The sequence below is a fragment of the Daphnia pulex genome, chromosome 8 (assembly GCF_021134715.1).
Source record: "Daphnia pulex isolate KAP4 chromosome 8, ASM2113471v1".
Lineage (NCBI taxonomy): Eukaryota > Metazoa > Arthropoda > Branchiopoda > Diplostraca > Daphniidae > Daphnia > Daphnia pulex.
This window is the reverse complement of record NC_060024.1, coordinates 6,727,973-6,741,229: the sequence shown is the minus strand read 5'-3', so window position 1 is coordinate 6,741,229 and position 13,257 is coordinate 6,727,973. Positions and strand designations below refer to the sequence as shown.

At 38.1% G+C, this 13,257-nt stretch overlaps 2 protein-coding genes and 1 long non-coding RNA gene across 3 annotated transcripts; 1 reads left to right on the top strand and 2 right to left on the bottom strand.

Annotated features, from left to right (window-relative positions):
- Positions 1–692: 692 nt before the first annotated feature.
- LOC124201114 lies at positions 693–6,729 on the bottom strand. Its single transcript, XM_046597566.1, has 2 exons — positions 3,023–6,729; positions 693–2,952 (listed from the first exon to the last, which is right to left on the bottom strand). Exon 2 carries the CDS (start codon positions 2,920–2,922, stop codon positions 1,792–1,794), a length of 1,131 nt encoding a protein of 376 aa, XP_046453522.1. The 5' UTR covers positions 2,923–2,952; positions 3,023–6,729; the 3' UTR covers positions 693–1,791.
- A 636-nt stretch (positions 6,730–7,365) lies between these two features.
- Positions 7,366–10,834, top strand: LOC124200058. The gene is made up of 7 exons (XR_006877143.1): positions 7,366–7,675; positions 7,746–7,883; positions 7,963–8,071; positions 8,144–8,331; positions 8,395–8,649; positions 8,715–8,994; positions 9,127–10,834. It is a non-coding gene; the product is annotated as an uncharacterized LOC124200058 (long non-coding RNA).
- A 960-nt stretch (positions 10,835–11,794) lies between these two features.
- LOC124200041 (thiol S-methyltransferase METTL7B-like) lies at positions 11,795–12,959 on the bottom strand. Its single transcript, XM_046596122.1, has 3 exons — positions 12,755–12,959; positions 12,263–12,677; positions 11,795–12,184 (listed from the first exon to the last, which is right to left on the bottom strand). Exons 1-3 carry the CDS (start codon positions 12,862–12,864, stop codon positions 11,915–11,917), a joined length of 795 nt encoding a protein of 264 aa, XP_046452078.1. The 5' UTR covers positions 12,865–12,959; the 3' UTR covers positions 11,795–11,914.
- Positions 12,960–13,257: the final 298 nt, after the last annotated feature.

Below are 13,257 nucleotides of genomic sequence, written 5' to 3'. Positions count from 1 at the left end.
GGTTAACCAAGAAATATTTATATTAATCCAATCAGAAATCAGGTTTCTAGCAGATTCTGCAGTAGTTGTAAATTGTATGTCTCACTGGCGTTCATCAATGAGCGTACCCATGAGGGGACTAAATCTATCGAGCAAAAGTTATAAAAAGAACGAAAAAAAGATCTCATCCAAGGAAATGAAGTCGGCGGGATGTAATTCTCGCGTCGTAAGAGGGTCCGGGCTTTGAGACAACGCATTCTCTGCTTATGACGCATCTCGTTGTATCGTGCGCATATCATAGACGGGATCCATGCCAATTCAATTTGCGAAAAGATGTAAAACAAACGCATCAGCAGAGCTAAAATGAAAATTTCGTAAGTATAATCGATAGGCGGTGCTCGACGGGCGAAAGCGAAGGCTGCTTTTTTAAAAGAACCGCCATATATCGCCGTATATAGCATATCGATTTATTATCGCGGGTGTTACTAATGAAACTACTTACTTATGAGAAGGCTGTTGTCTTATAAATCATAAAATTAATCGGGATTTGTGAAACATAGTTTTAATGGAACAATGTAACAGTGGGAATTTTTATTTATGAACAAAATTACTAATGAGCAAATTATTACACGTTTTATTTATTTGGTGTTACTTGTGAAACAAATTACTTATGAAGCATAGTCGCAATGAAAAAAAGTTTTAATGGAACAATGTAACAGTGGGAATTTTTATTTATGAACAAAATTACTAATGAGCAAATTATTACACGTTTTATTTATTTAGTGTTACTTGTGAACAAATTACTTCTGAAGCATAGTCGCAATGACAAAAAGTTCTTTTGCAATTACTTGCGTGTAATACATTTTACTTACGAGAAAATTATTATTTTATTAAATGCGACGTTGTTATAATACTTTTTACTTATGGAAATTGTTACTCATGTACATAACCTAGGTTTACCTATAAATATATTTACTTATGACAACTTTTATTTATGGTAAAGTAGATATTTGAATTTGTTTACTTATGAGCAGAAAAATATTTTTTTTACTTATAAACGGTGTTACTTATGGGAATCCGTCATTGTGCCATGATCCCCACTTGTTGCCTTGTTCTCGTGCCTCTTTCTTCTTCGTGAGAATGTGACTTGTTTACTTTAAGTCAAGGTGCACTGTGCAGTCATGAACTTATGTTTACCAGATATAGACCATGCTGGAGTTATTACAGATTCTAATGAGTATTTTCTAGTGAAAAAAAAGGAAGCAAGGATAGGGGACTATGTCGAGACCAATTAAGAAAAGGCTAACCGAGACCGCCGTGCTGGTAAAAAAACTTTTCGGCATATTTGAAGATGAAAACATAATGACGATGGTGTAATTGAAAAATAAAAAGGGCACAAAGCAGGCAAGAAAAAAGTAAAAAAAAAGGCAAGATAAACCAAAATTTTGTTTATTTTTCCTCAAATTTTATTTCTTTAAAAATACCCAAAAGACACACAAATTTAAATTTAAAATAAAAAAAAAGGCCAATTGGATTGTGACGACTCGATGGTCGCCTCTTCTCCTACTCTTCCTACTCCTTCTACTCCCAGTCCCACGGGCCATGTAAGTTTTTATATACCACAATTCCTGCAATTTTTCTTTTTTTAATTTTTAAGTTCAATTTTTTATTTAATCGAAAAGAACAGTCCACACACGAAAGCTCTATCATTTTAAAATATTGATCCGAAACGGGGGGGGGGGGGAGAAATGAATTATGGGTCGCTCTTGCACTTGCCGATTAAATTAGTTTTTGTCATTTATCGGAACCCAATTATTGATTGATTTCTTTTTCTTTTTGATTTGCGAGTGCCAATTGTTCGATCTTTTTATTTAATGATATTATCTGTTGTTCTAATTTGTCTATCTTTATTTTTGATGAACTTTTGCTTTCATTTAAGTCTTTTTCGATTAGGCCTATTTGCGCCGACAAATCCTTATTTTCATTTTCACACACAACTCGTTTAATTTGTAACGATTCTTTTTCTAGTTGAATTGTGTGTTCCAATTGTTGTAAGTTTGCTATAATATCTTTTAATAATATTATTTCTTCTTCTTGTTCACCTATCTTTATTTTAAATGAACTTACGCTTTCAATTAAGTCTTTTTTGATTAGGCCTACTTGGGCCGTCAATTCGTTATTTTGTGATTCACAATTGTCTTGTTTATTTTTTGCCGTCTCTTTTTCTTGTTGAATTGCGTATGCCAATTGTTGTAAATTTTCTATCGCTTTATTTGCGTTAAGCGTTTCTTCTAAGGATTTATTCTCTTCGCTTAATGATTTTATTTTATTTTCTAAGTCAATATTTTTATTATTACTTTTTGTGTACTCAAACTTCTCGTTTTCAGTCTTGTTCAACTGTTGGGTTAAAAGTTGTTCTTTCTCATTGCACATTTTAAGTTTTTCAATTGAAATCAGCTGAGAAATTTCACATTCCGTTAATCTACTGGCTAGGATGACTAGGTAGGATTCTGTTGCCTGGACAGACAGTTCGTAATTTTTGTCCTTTTCACTCTTAATTAAACGTTTGCTGTGAATTGCTCTTGTTTGACGGGGTCGTTCCTGCTGTTTTTCCACGACTTTGTGCATCACTTTTTGCGAACCCTCTCTGCACGGAATGACTTTATAGGAAATGCATTGCAAATCATACTTGATGGTGTCGTCCGATTCGGATAAATTCGGATCATCCATTTCTTCATCTTGGTAAATAACAGTCGAGGTTTCCATATTCTTACGGCATGGAACGTAGTGGTAACTTATACATTGCGTATCGAATTTGGTCAAGAATAATGCTGTGTCCAATGGATGCTCATACTGCTGCTCAACTCCGGTCGTATTTTGACAGTTTATTACGAGGAATACGAGGAATAATGGCAGTTGAATCACAACAGTGACGAAACCCATTTTATTATTATTCTAGTTTTGAGTGTAGGCCTAAATTGAAAATATGAGAAACTAACTACAAAATTTTAAATAATAGATTTTAAAAATGTATGTCAATTACCTCTCTTATGTTTGATGTTAATTAAGTTGTAAATGGAAGAAGTTTCCTTCAGAATGTAGTTACCTTTTTACAGCCAACTGATGGTTTTGCACAAATATTATCGCGACGAAGACCTCCGAAATATGCTAACAACTCGGGACTGGATTGCAATGCAATTAAACGGAACTATGCGAAAAGGGTAGCGTGCCCTAACGGTCATCATGCGTCATAATATGATTGGTGGAACGTGCTGATGAATTGGAGAAACATGGTTTTCAGCATTCGTCTCAAGTTTTTGGAAGTAAATAAGACACGTCGATAAATTTCTACAGCTAATAGTAAAAAAATATAACGTAATAAAAGAAATTTGCCTTCAAATATTTCATCCGCGTCGTCATTTAACATTTAACCTGATTCGAGAATCGTGGTGTGCAAGTAAGGTTTGGCTCTGATTGCATCGGAGCGCATCGGAGCTTTTTTTTTTAACTTTTCAAGCGCGTCACTCGTACATGTGCAAATTGGCAATAGTATACCTGATAGTCCTTCATTTTTGCTTCTTTAAATAATTTATAATAAGCGCGCGTTTTGGGTTTAAAACGTTTAAAATCGTGTTTTGGTAACCTGAGAGTAGTCGGAATTCTGTTGATTTTTGTCAATGTATTTCGACGAGAACGTCAGAGACTTTAGTGCTTTATCAGTGTCAGAGTCTGCCATACTTTATTACTATTTTATTATATTTTTTTCATTCACATACGACGTGAACAACAAAGATAGTTTAATGCTTAAACAAATCAATTGCAGGCCTAATTGACTTATGGCCTTTGTTAAACCGTTGAATATTTTTTGATAAGTTCGATCGACAAAAGAATAAACCGAATAAACCGGAGTAAGCAATCGTGCATTTTTAAAAATTTAATTGTTATAGAAGCAACTTTTATTCCAAGCAAGAATTATGAATTATTATCGAACAGTTTTTTTTATTCCTTTGTCAGATATAGAGCCAATGTGAATGAAACAATTTTATCTGTCGGATGAAATTCTCATCAACAGGGCTGTGATGTCAATCAGCAAACGTCGAAGCCGACGAAATGACGGCGAAGAGACACGACGTGCTGTATGGTCCAATGCAATAGAACTCCTCGGCCGACATGGATTCATCATTCATCCGCTTTGTGCATGGGCGTTAACTATCCTGTCATTACATAACGGGCATCAGTTGGTTGAATCAGAAAATCGTTTTCTCCCCATGTCATCGCGTGAGATGTTATTCCAACCAAAAAGTAGTATAGTCGAGTAAAAAGTCGTGCGCAGTTTACGCCGATGCGCACCACTACGGCCGATAGCAGAACTAAAATTTTTATTACGCTTGACACTAAACGTAGGTACAATCCTTTGTTCGAGAACCGTCTGCTTGTCGGACAAAGGATTTTACCTACGTTAAGTGTCAAGCGTAATAAAAACTTTCGTTCTGCTATCGGCCGCAGTGGTATGTGGATATATGTGGATAATTTTAGGAACCACGATTTAGGAACCACGATAGAAGTCGATGATTAAGTTGTAGGTAGTGGCTTTGCCCTCTTAGGATCTTCCACGTTAGATATAGATCCCAATTGCAATTGCCACAGGAGAAAACAAAGCAGTTTTCCCTAATTTTCCCACTTTTCCCATTTTTCCCTAATTTTCTCTAATTTCCCAGATTTTTCCCAGATTTCCCATTGACTAAACCACGGGAAAAAGAGTCGGCAACCCTCTTGCACTGCTGAAAATAGGGTAAACTCAGTTTTGATTTTTTGAACCAGAGAAAATGGCCATCGTCGAGGGGTTGCCGACGCTTTATTCAAGTGAACCAAGGGAAAAACTTCCCAGATTTGTCCCCTTATATTTCCCAAATTTCCCCATTTCTATCAAAAAATTTTCCTCAATTTTTCCCCATTTTCCCTCGATTTCCCATCGACTGTACCAAGGGAAAAAGAGTCGGCCAACATGCGGAAGAAGCTCTCGGCGAAGATGTCGCAGATGGACGAACCGTTTTGCGGAGAAGATGGAAGCTGAACCGAAAAATAAGTCTTGACGGAGCAGGATCAGGCGTGATCGTGCAGCTGTATAAGTCCCAGGAGATGCTGGTGGAACCGGAAGCTAGGGTTGCAAAGGAAACTCAAAAAGCTTTAGCCGAACGCAAGAGGGGGTTTGATATAATGATAAGGAAGCAGTCAATAATTGACCGCTGCGCGGCCCGCTGTCCGTTACTTCCTATTTATTAGTCTAGCTGCTATATACTTCATAGTTTCTATAATTTTCTTTTATAGAACGTTGACTTAGATTTGCTAAATGTGCTTGAATCCAATGTTTTTGTAGACACACATTTGACTGCTCCCATACGATTTGCTTTTGCAACCCCAACCCAATAACAATTGCTCCAGTGACTACAATTGTTCTACGACTATAAGGCCAGTGACTTTAATAACCCAAATTTTAGTTAATCCCCCTCCCCCCGTGTCACATAGTCACATTATTGTCAACCCCCTCCCCCTCGAAGCGTCGATCAGAACAGACCCTGAAGATGGAAGCAGAACTGAAAAAGTCTCGATGGAGCAGGACCAGGTGTGATCGTGCAGCTGGAGAAGTCCCAGGAGATGCTGGTAGAACCGGAAGCTAGGGTTGCCGGGGAAACTATAAAAAACTTTCGACCGAACGCAAGAGGGCGTTTGATTTAATAATGAACATGCAGTCAGAGATTAATCGGATGGCGGCCAGCTGTCCGCAACTTCCTCTTTATTAGTCTAGTTGCTACTTCATGCAGCTAATTCATTTTCTTTTAAAGAACGTTGACCTAGATATGCTAAATGTGCTTGAATTCAATGTTTCTAAGCTACAAACATTTGACTTCTTCCACGATTTGCTTTTGCAACCCATTCGATTAGGCCTACATTAAGAATAACGCTTTTTTTTTTCTGTTGTTCGTGTTCTTTCGGTTTGATTTCCTTTACCGTTAACAAAAGATTGATAAGGGAACGCCGTGTTTTTGACGGACTGATGTACACCTACATAAGCGGTCGATTCAATTGGTATTTTTTTCGTCAATTGGTCACTTTTGATTTAATGATGAACATGCAGTCACAGATTGATTGGTTAGTGGTCCGCTGTCCTCATTATTAGTCTAGCTGCATATTGGATGTAGCTACACGTTAATATACTTCGTCTAATTAATGACGTTTATTTTCCCTTTGAGCCCATGATACAAATTTCGAACAGCAGACCAAAAAAAACTTACTAATGCTGCACTATTACATTAACAAATCGGTAAAGCCTAGCGGTATAGGGCGAGCTCGGATCACAATAGTGAGGGAAATGGATAATCCGCTTGGATATCTATGCTACCACAAGTTATTTCACCATTTCCGCATGGTGACGCCACCACCCTCGTCATCCACCCACCCAACCTTCGTCATCCACCCACCCAACCTTCGTCACCAGCCCACGCAACCCTCGTCACCCACCAAAGTGGGGTGGGTGCAAACATCTATAAGAGATGGTTGCCAATGACAAATGTGGCCAACGCCCCTCCATCAGAAAAAAAGATGACATGATATATTAACTTTGCCTGCCCAATTTTTAATTTTTCACTTTTGCCTAATTTTCATTTGAAAAACGGCTTCAAATCAAAATCAGGAAAATGTTTCCAATGAAAAATTGGGCGGCACCGATACGTCCGCTTTCCGTGGCTGGTGGTGGCCGAATGAGGCAGCGCTGAGAGTTTTCTGGAGCCCGGCCTCGCCTGGAAACCGAAAGATAAGAGATCTCCGTTCAGAGCCAACAACGAAATTGGATTCCCTTTTTTTTAATGAACGAAACTTGATCCGAGCCAAGAGATAAAAGAGAGTCAGAGGGGGGTCGAGACAGACGCCAAAATTCTTGGCTTGATCTGTTTTGACGATACGGATCCACTAATTCAAACTGCAAAATTCAAATTCCGGTCAAATTCAGTCAACAACACTAAACATTAAAATAAAATTTACGTAATTGTGACACCAATTACGCCAATTTTTGAATGAAGTAGATTAAACAAAGAAATCTCTTCAAAATGGACCACATGTCCACATTTTACGAAGATATAAACTATAAATAGCTGTGCTCAGTTTCAAAACGCCACCGCTGCAATTGAAACTGCAAAATTTAAATTGAGAAAACGATGATGACCATCATTTATTTGTTTTTCAATCAATTTATTTTCGTCTCTAGTATTATAAGAATATTTTTTCAAAAATTATCAACATTAAATCAGCTTCTTTAATTAAGTTTTCTAATATTAATCGGTAGATGGGTCTGCATTGTTATTTTTGTTTCTCTAAACTTGTCTGCTATTCGACTGCCATTCTTCTAAAAGAAAAGAAAAGACTTTTCTTCTAAAAGTTGTTTAGTCGTGGCAAAGAAAAAATTATAAGAAATTAGACTATTCAATTGAGAATTCTGTCAATTCTGTACCATTTCTAACACTACTTTGTATTTAGACACTGTACCCACTAGAAGATGACGGTGGTGATTGGTTGTACAGCAAGTTTTAGGGCTTCCGAACAAGAAAGAATGCCAGCAGGACCTCTGCAGGTCGAAATTACCTTTGCAAGGGTACCAGGTTTGGAAAGAAGAATAGTCATTTCATGGGCATTATTGTTGCAGGTCAGTGATTACAGTTTTATCAAACTATATAAAACCAATCATTCAACAATGATTAATTCTTCATTTCTAGTTATCAAATTCTATGTGATTAGCGATCCTAGTAATCAGGCTGCTATTGTGCATTGTGACGATGTAACTCCCAAATGTGATACATATCAAGGATTCAAGGCCATCCTCCATCATTTGGCACCCTCAAACTGGTCATGAAGTAAAAAAATTTAAATGGATTTTCAAGAAGTTTACACTACTAAATCAATAATAACAAATTGAACTTATTTATTTATAAGGGATTCTAACGTTTATCAAACGCCAAGCAGAGTACAGAGATTGCAATCACGAGTATACGCCACCGAACTGAGATGAGAACGTATTAAGAATTCGGCCACTGGTTTCTATGTGTGTCGTCAAAGTTTACATTCTGCGTTATTTACAAATTTTAAATTGGTTACTCATCAATGTCAAAATCAGGAATTGAGCTGGAAAGAGACTTTGATGGTGATAGGGATGATCCGCCGGAAGAAAGCAACATTACCTTGATTTGCCGTTCTATGTTGGCAGAGGTCAAGTTTCCATCGCCCTTGGAATGGGCCTATATCAGATAAAAAAAAACATCGGGAGAATGCACATCATAAACGAGTTAAATCCACCAAAATAAGGTTTATCGAGCCTACAACTAATAATTATTTTATATTTATTGTAGCCTTCTTGTAAAATCTAAGGTATCCGAATAACTACTCGAGACCGGCCACTACCTCTACCAGCATCACCAACCCCAATCTATAGCTCCTCCTGCCGGGCGGAGTCAACAAGAAATCGCCCGACCCCAACAACATTTCACCTTCTACCGGCCCGACAATCTATTACCAGCATTGACTACGACTCGTTTGACTTCACTTGCATTAAAGTCAAATTCTATGCAATTCTATATATTTTTATTGAATTGAATTGAACCTTCCTACCACAACCTCCTCAAGGTATTTCAGCCAGCCGGTCGATCCATTTTTGATTGTTTTTTTATTGTTTTCAATTACCGTTTTAGATTTCATTTTTGAATGGCCAGCAGAGAAAAATTCCAATCCAAAATTCTGGATTTTGAAAAATCCAGACGGTTGACCCTGCTGGCCCTCCACTACCCCTTACCAGCCGTTCCTGCTGCTGGAATCTGACATCCCGGACGCAGCTGATCCTGCCGTCGGACGAGTGGATACTACTACACCAACCACACGACGCGATTCTTCAGGATCGTCCAACATCATGCGGTCAGGGACCTGGTCTACCTGGGGCCGGCCCGCCCGCGTCTTCCTCTATCGAATTTCAAGGTACAGAAAAAGGAAAAAAATGATCCATCCATAGTTGCTGGATCGATTTCTCAAAGTTGAGATTTCGATCGATCGCTATTGATTCCCGCCCATTTTCGCCCGTCTCTTTTTCTTTTCTTTTTTTTTTTTTAGCCCGTCGTGACAGTTTTACGGAGCAGTAATAGCAGCAGGCCATCATGTGGCTCAACTATCATCCGACGGGCCAGCAGATAAATAAAGCAGACGGACGCAATTGTCAAAAACAGCGCCATCTAGTGTTGTTCTTGCAAGTTAATTTACAACACCATCTGGGATCCAGAGATGACACTATGCAGAAAAAGAGCGGCGTAAAGCAATTCCTTAGGCAGACAGCCAGGCTTCCAAGGAAGAGCTGCTGAATCGATTGGTGGAGGAGCGCGAGAAATTGAGCGCGATTTGGCAAACGCTCAGCAGCAGTGGCAGGAGCGAGCCGGTCAACTTGAAGCAGCCGCATCGCAAGCAGGGCAGCAGGCTGAGCAGGTCGGCAGGGAGCTAAAGGAGAGTTTGGCCGCCCAGCAGAAGAGGGAGTTTAATATAAGGATAAGGATGCAGTAAATGATTGACCGCTGCATGGCCGGCTGCCTTTTACTTCCCCTTTTTTAGCTGGCAGCTATGCCACGTTCAACGCAGCACTTGGATCTGATGGGGTTCTTTTTTGTTCTTTTCTGATGGCTGTTTCTCTATTTTTTATGTTATTTTGCGTCACATTGTCGTCACATTGTTTCACATCCCGTTTCTTTGTCGTTCGATTGCTACTGTGGCAAACTATAATGCTTTTTTTTCGGGGGGCCGTGATGTATACTTTGGGTTGCAGTCAATAGTTTATTAAATCAAGCACAAAGTGAAGAATTCCAAAAGAGCTACTACTGGTATTCTATAGATTAGTCGATTTGTTGCGCCCTGTAAGTTCAAATGTGTAGTAATCGAGTTCGAGTTACGGGGGGACAAAAAAAAACTTTAAACATAATGGAGGATACAATAAAAATGATAAAAATATATATTTATGGAATCGGAAAAGATTAGCATGGGCTGTCGATATCGAGTCAAAGCGTAGAACGAGAAAAAAATATATTTGCATGATATTATGTTTTAAAAGTAATTATAAATGGAACTTATTCTGAGAAAATTTGTTTTTAAATGTAACTGCTTCTTGCATGCAAAGCAAGTCGTTGACTAAGGCAGAATTGAGGATTAGATGTGATGTTTAGCAAAAAACTTAACACTCAGTAAACGTATGTTTGTTTCAATGAGATCAAATGAATAAATTCAATGCTTTGAGCGGGGGTTGGCAACTCCCCAGAATCCTCGTACACCCTAGCCAGAATCTTGTCAGAATCTCAAGAATCCCTCCAGAATCCCCGGAATCTCATAGAATCTTCAGAATCTCGTAGAATCTTTAGAATCTCACAGAATCCCGTAGAATCCCATAGAATCTCGTAGAATCTCCAGAATCTCACTAAATTTACCCCCTTTTTTAACTTTAAACTACCCCAAAACCGTCTAAAATTCAAGATATTTTGTGAATTTGGTCTTTGAAAAGCTCCAATTGTAAAAAATGCACTAGAAATACTGCAAAATGTAAAAATATGGGTTGCGCTAAATCTTTTTAAATTTTCCCTCCTTTTTCCCACCGAATGGTGGCGTACACATTTTTTCATCTGCTCATGAATGTAAGATGGGGTTGGAAAAATTTATGGTTAAAAAAACTTTATTGATAATATGCCAATAATTCCCAGCAATTAAAGTTAATTTTCCCCGTATATTTTATTTTAAAATTAATAATCTGGACTTTTAATTCAAACCTATCAAATTTCTAACTATCAGATTAGGCCTACTTCATTCTACTTGAAACTACAAAACCTATTGTAGCACCTTTTCCTATCAGTAAATTATCTTAAAGATAATACGATCTACATGTCTATAAGCTGTATAGAGCATGCCAAAACGGAGCTACGCCCACTACGTAACATAGTGCATACTTCTGTACAGAAACTGGGCCAAGGACTAGTGGCGCCCCTAGCGGAATTTTGGGGAAAACTTGATTCAGAATCTCGAGGAAATCTCGTAGAATCTCTCAGAATCTCTCAGAATCTCTAGAATCTCTCGGAATCTCTGAGATTCTGAATCCTCGTACACCCAAATTTTGAGTTGCCAACCCCCGGCTTTGAGTGTGACGCAGATAGTGTGGTTTCAGAATAGCGCAAAAAAACTTGCCAACTTGTTCCCAAAAGGGTTTAATTGCCAATCTAAAAATTAACAATAATTCTCATCAGAAAAATATCTATTATCTAAAATGAATCAGAAATAAAAAGGGAGTGCGTTAGCCGGGAGTCGAACCCGGGTCTATTGCTTGGAAGGCAACAATGCTAACCGTTATACCACTAACGCTGTACAAAAGCTACTGCTTCAATGATATATATATCACACTATCTTAACTCAAGTCCAAAGTATTACACAGAAAAAATTCACTGAAGATTGATACAGAATGGCATTTTATTTTAGTCGATACATCTATATGAGAAAATACCTATATCACTTAACATTTTTTTCCTAAATTGTTTGTGTATTTGCATTTGGGTTAAAATAATCATAAAAGGCTATAGCAGAAAAGTATCCAAATGTTTTGCTGTATAAAAGTTTAAGCACCATTTGATCCATCCATCCATTTTGCATCGCAGTCATCTGTTAAAGTCCGAGATAACTTCGTTGAATACCGATTACTTTTGAATCCACGAAATGACCAACAAAATATAAAGGAAATAAAAAATACTAAAACTGAAACTAAATGGAAAAAGTGAAGTATATTTTAGGCTAGCCTAAATCCAACAATTATAATTACAAAGAAAATAATTAGGATATTAATGTAATGAAAAATGCTGGACTTTCTTTTTATAGGTGATTCCTATTTTGTGGCGATTCCTTTGACATGAGAGCTATGAAAAATGCATATGGCATGCAGTCCACTCTTCTGGGGGGTTCGGAATCTTTTCTGGTCGATGTGCGAGAATCCCAAGTCGTTCTTTTGGATAATCTCATCACTTTTCCGGTTGAGTTTACAGCCAGCAAAGACAAATTGGTACATGCACAAAGGATGCGAAGCGATGTGCTGAATCCACCGGACCAATCTGTATTCATGTTCAATGATGTGCTCCCAAAAATAATATTTTCCACCCTGTGGTATATAAATATTTCAAAGAAAAGAAAAATGTCTTTATACATAAACCTTTTAAATGATTGAAAACAATCCTACCGGTACCAAAACGCGGTGAATTTCTTTCAGGGCCCCTTCGACACTGCGGACGGAGCAGAGGACCATGGTGGAGACGACGATGTCGACGCTGTTGTCCGGCACGTCCTTCATGTCCTCGGCGAATCCGACGACAAAACGGTCCATTTTGATGTGCGGATGGTCGGCCTGTTTCTTGAAGAATTGCTCCTCGAAAAATGGATTGACTTCGACGGCCGTCACTTCACTTTTGGGTGGATAAAATTCGAAATTGTAACCGGGACCTGGACCAATTTCCAGGATCCTCAGTCCTCCCTTTTCCCTCAATCGGGGAACTGCTGATTTCTGATTCTTCATTGAACTAAAATGTTGCTGTTTCAGGTCCCGACAAGTGACGTGATAAGTGCCAAGTAAGGTATTATACGCTTTAAAAAAGAACCTGTTTTGTGCAGGAAGATCGAATATATTAGTTTCCCCAAAAATGACCTGAGTGAAAATGTGTGAAAACGGACTTACAGTTGTCGAAAGTAATTGCTTAAAAATATTATAGTAGATGCTAGGAGAAAATGATGAATCCACGATTGCTGGGTTGCAGAATAAAACATTACTGAAAAATGATCCAACATTTTATTCACGTTATTAATTGAAATTAAAATATTTTTGATTATTCGGGAGTCGGGAGGGTACTGTTGCGGATGACAAGTGACGAAAGACTGACGTGTGAGCTCCGGCTTATATATATGTACAACCTGTGTCAGACAGCAGCACACAATCAATGTCACGACAACTGCATAAAATAGCTCATGCTGTATCGTCTCTGATGAAGAAATAAAAATGAGGATGGCATTGAACATAGTTTATTTCTCTTACAATTTTTATACAACTAAAATGTCTTTCGAGGCAATATAAAATACTTGTTGTGCAATAGCAATATGGAAAGTCCGAATGTCGCAAAGCTTTTGCGGAAAATGGCGGCGAAAATATTTCCGCCTTTGCTGGTAGCCTATCTGGTTCAAAAA

Excerpts from the sequence above, each read along its gene's own strand:
- LOC124201114 (XM_046597566.1), bottom strand. The coding sequence starts at position 2,922 with ATGGGTTTCGTCACTGTTGTGATTCAACTGCCATTATTCCTCGTATTC.
- LOC124200041 (XM_046596122.1), bottom strand. The coding sequence starts at position 12,864 with ATGTTGGATCATTTTTCAGTAATGTTTTATTCTGCAACCCAGCAATCG. Across the intron at positions 12,678-12,754 it reads AGCAATTACTTTCGACAACT|GTTCTTTTTTAAAGCGTATA; the intron begins GTAAGTCCGTTT and ends TGCACAAAACAG. Across the intron at positions 12,185-12,262 it reads TTCACCGCGTTTTGGTACCG|GGTGGAAAATATTATTTTTG; the intron begins GTAGGATTGTTT and ends TATATACCACAG.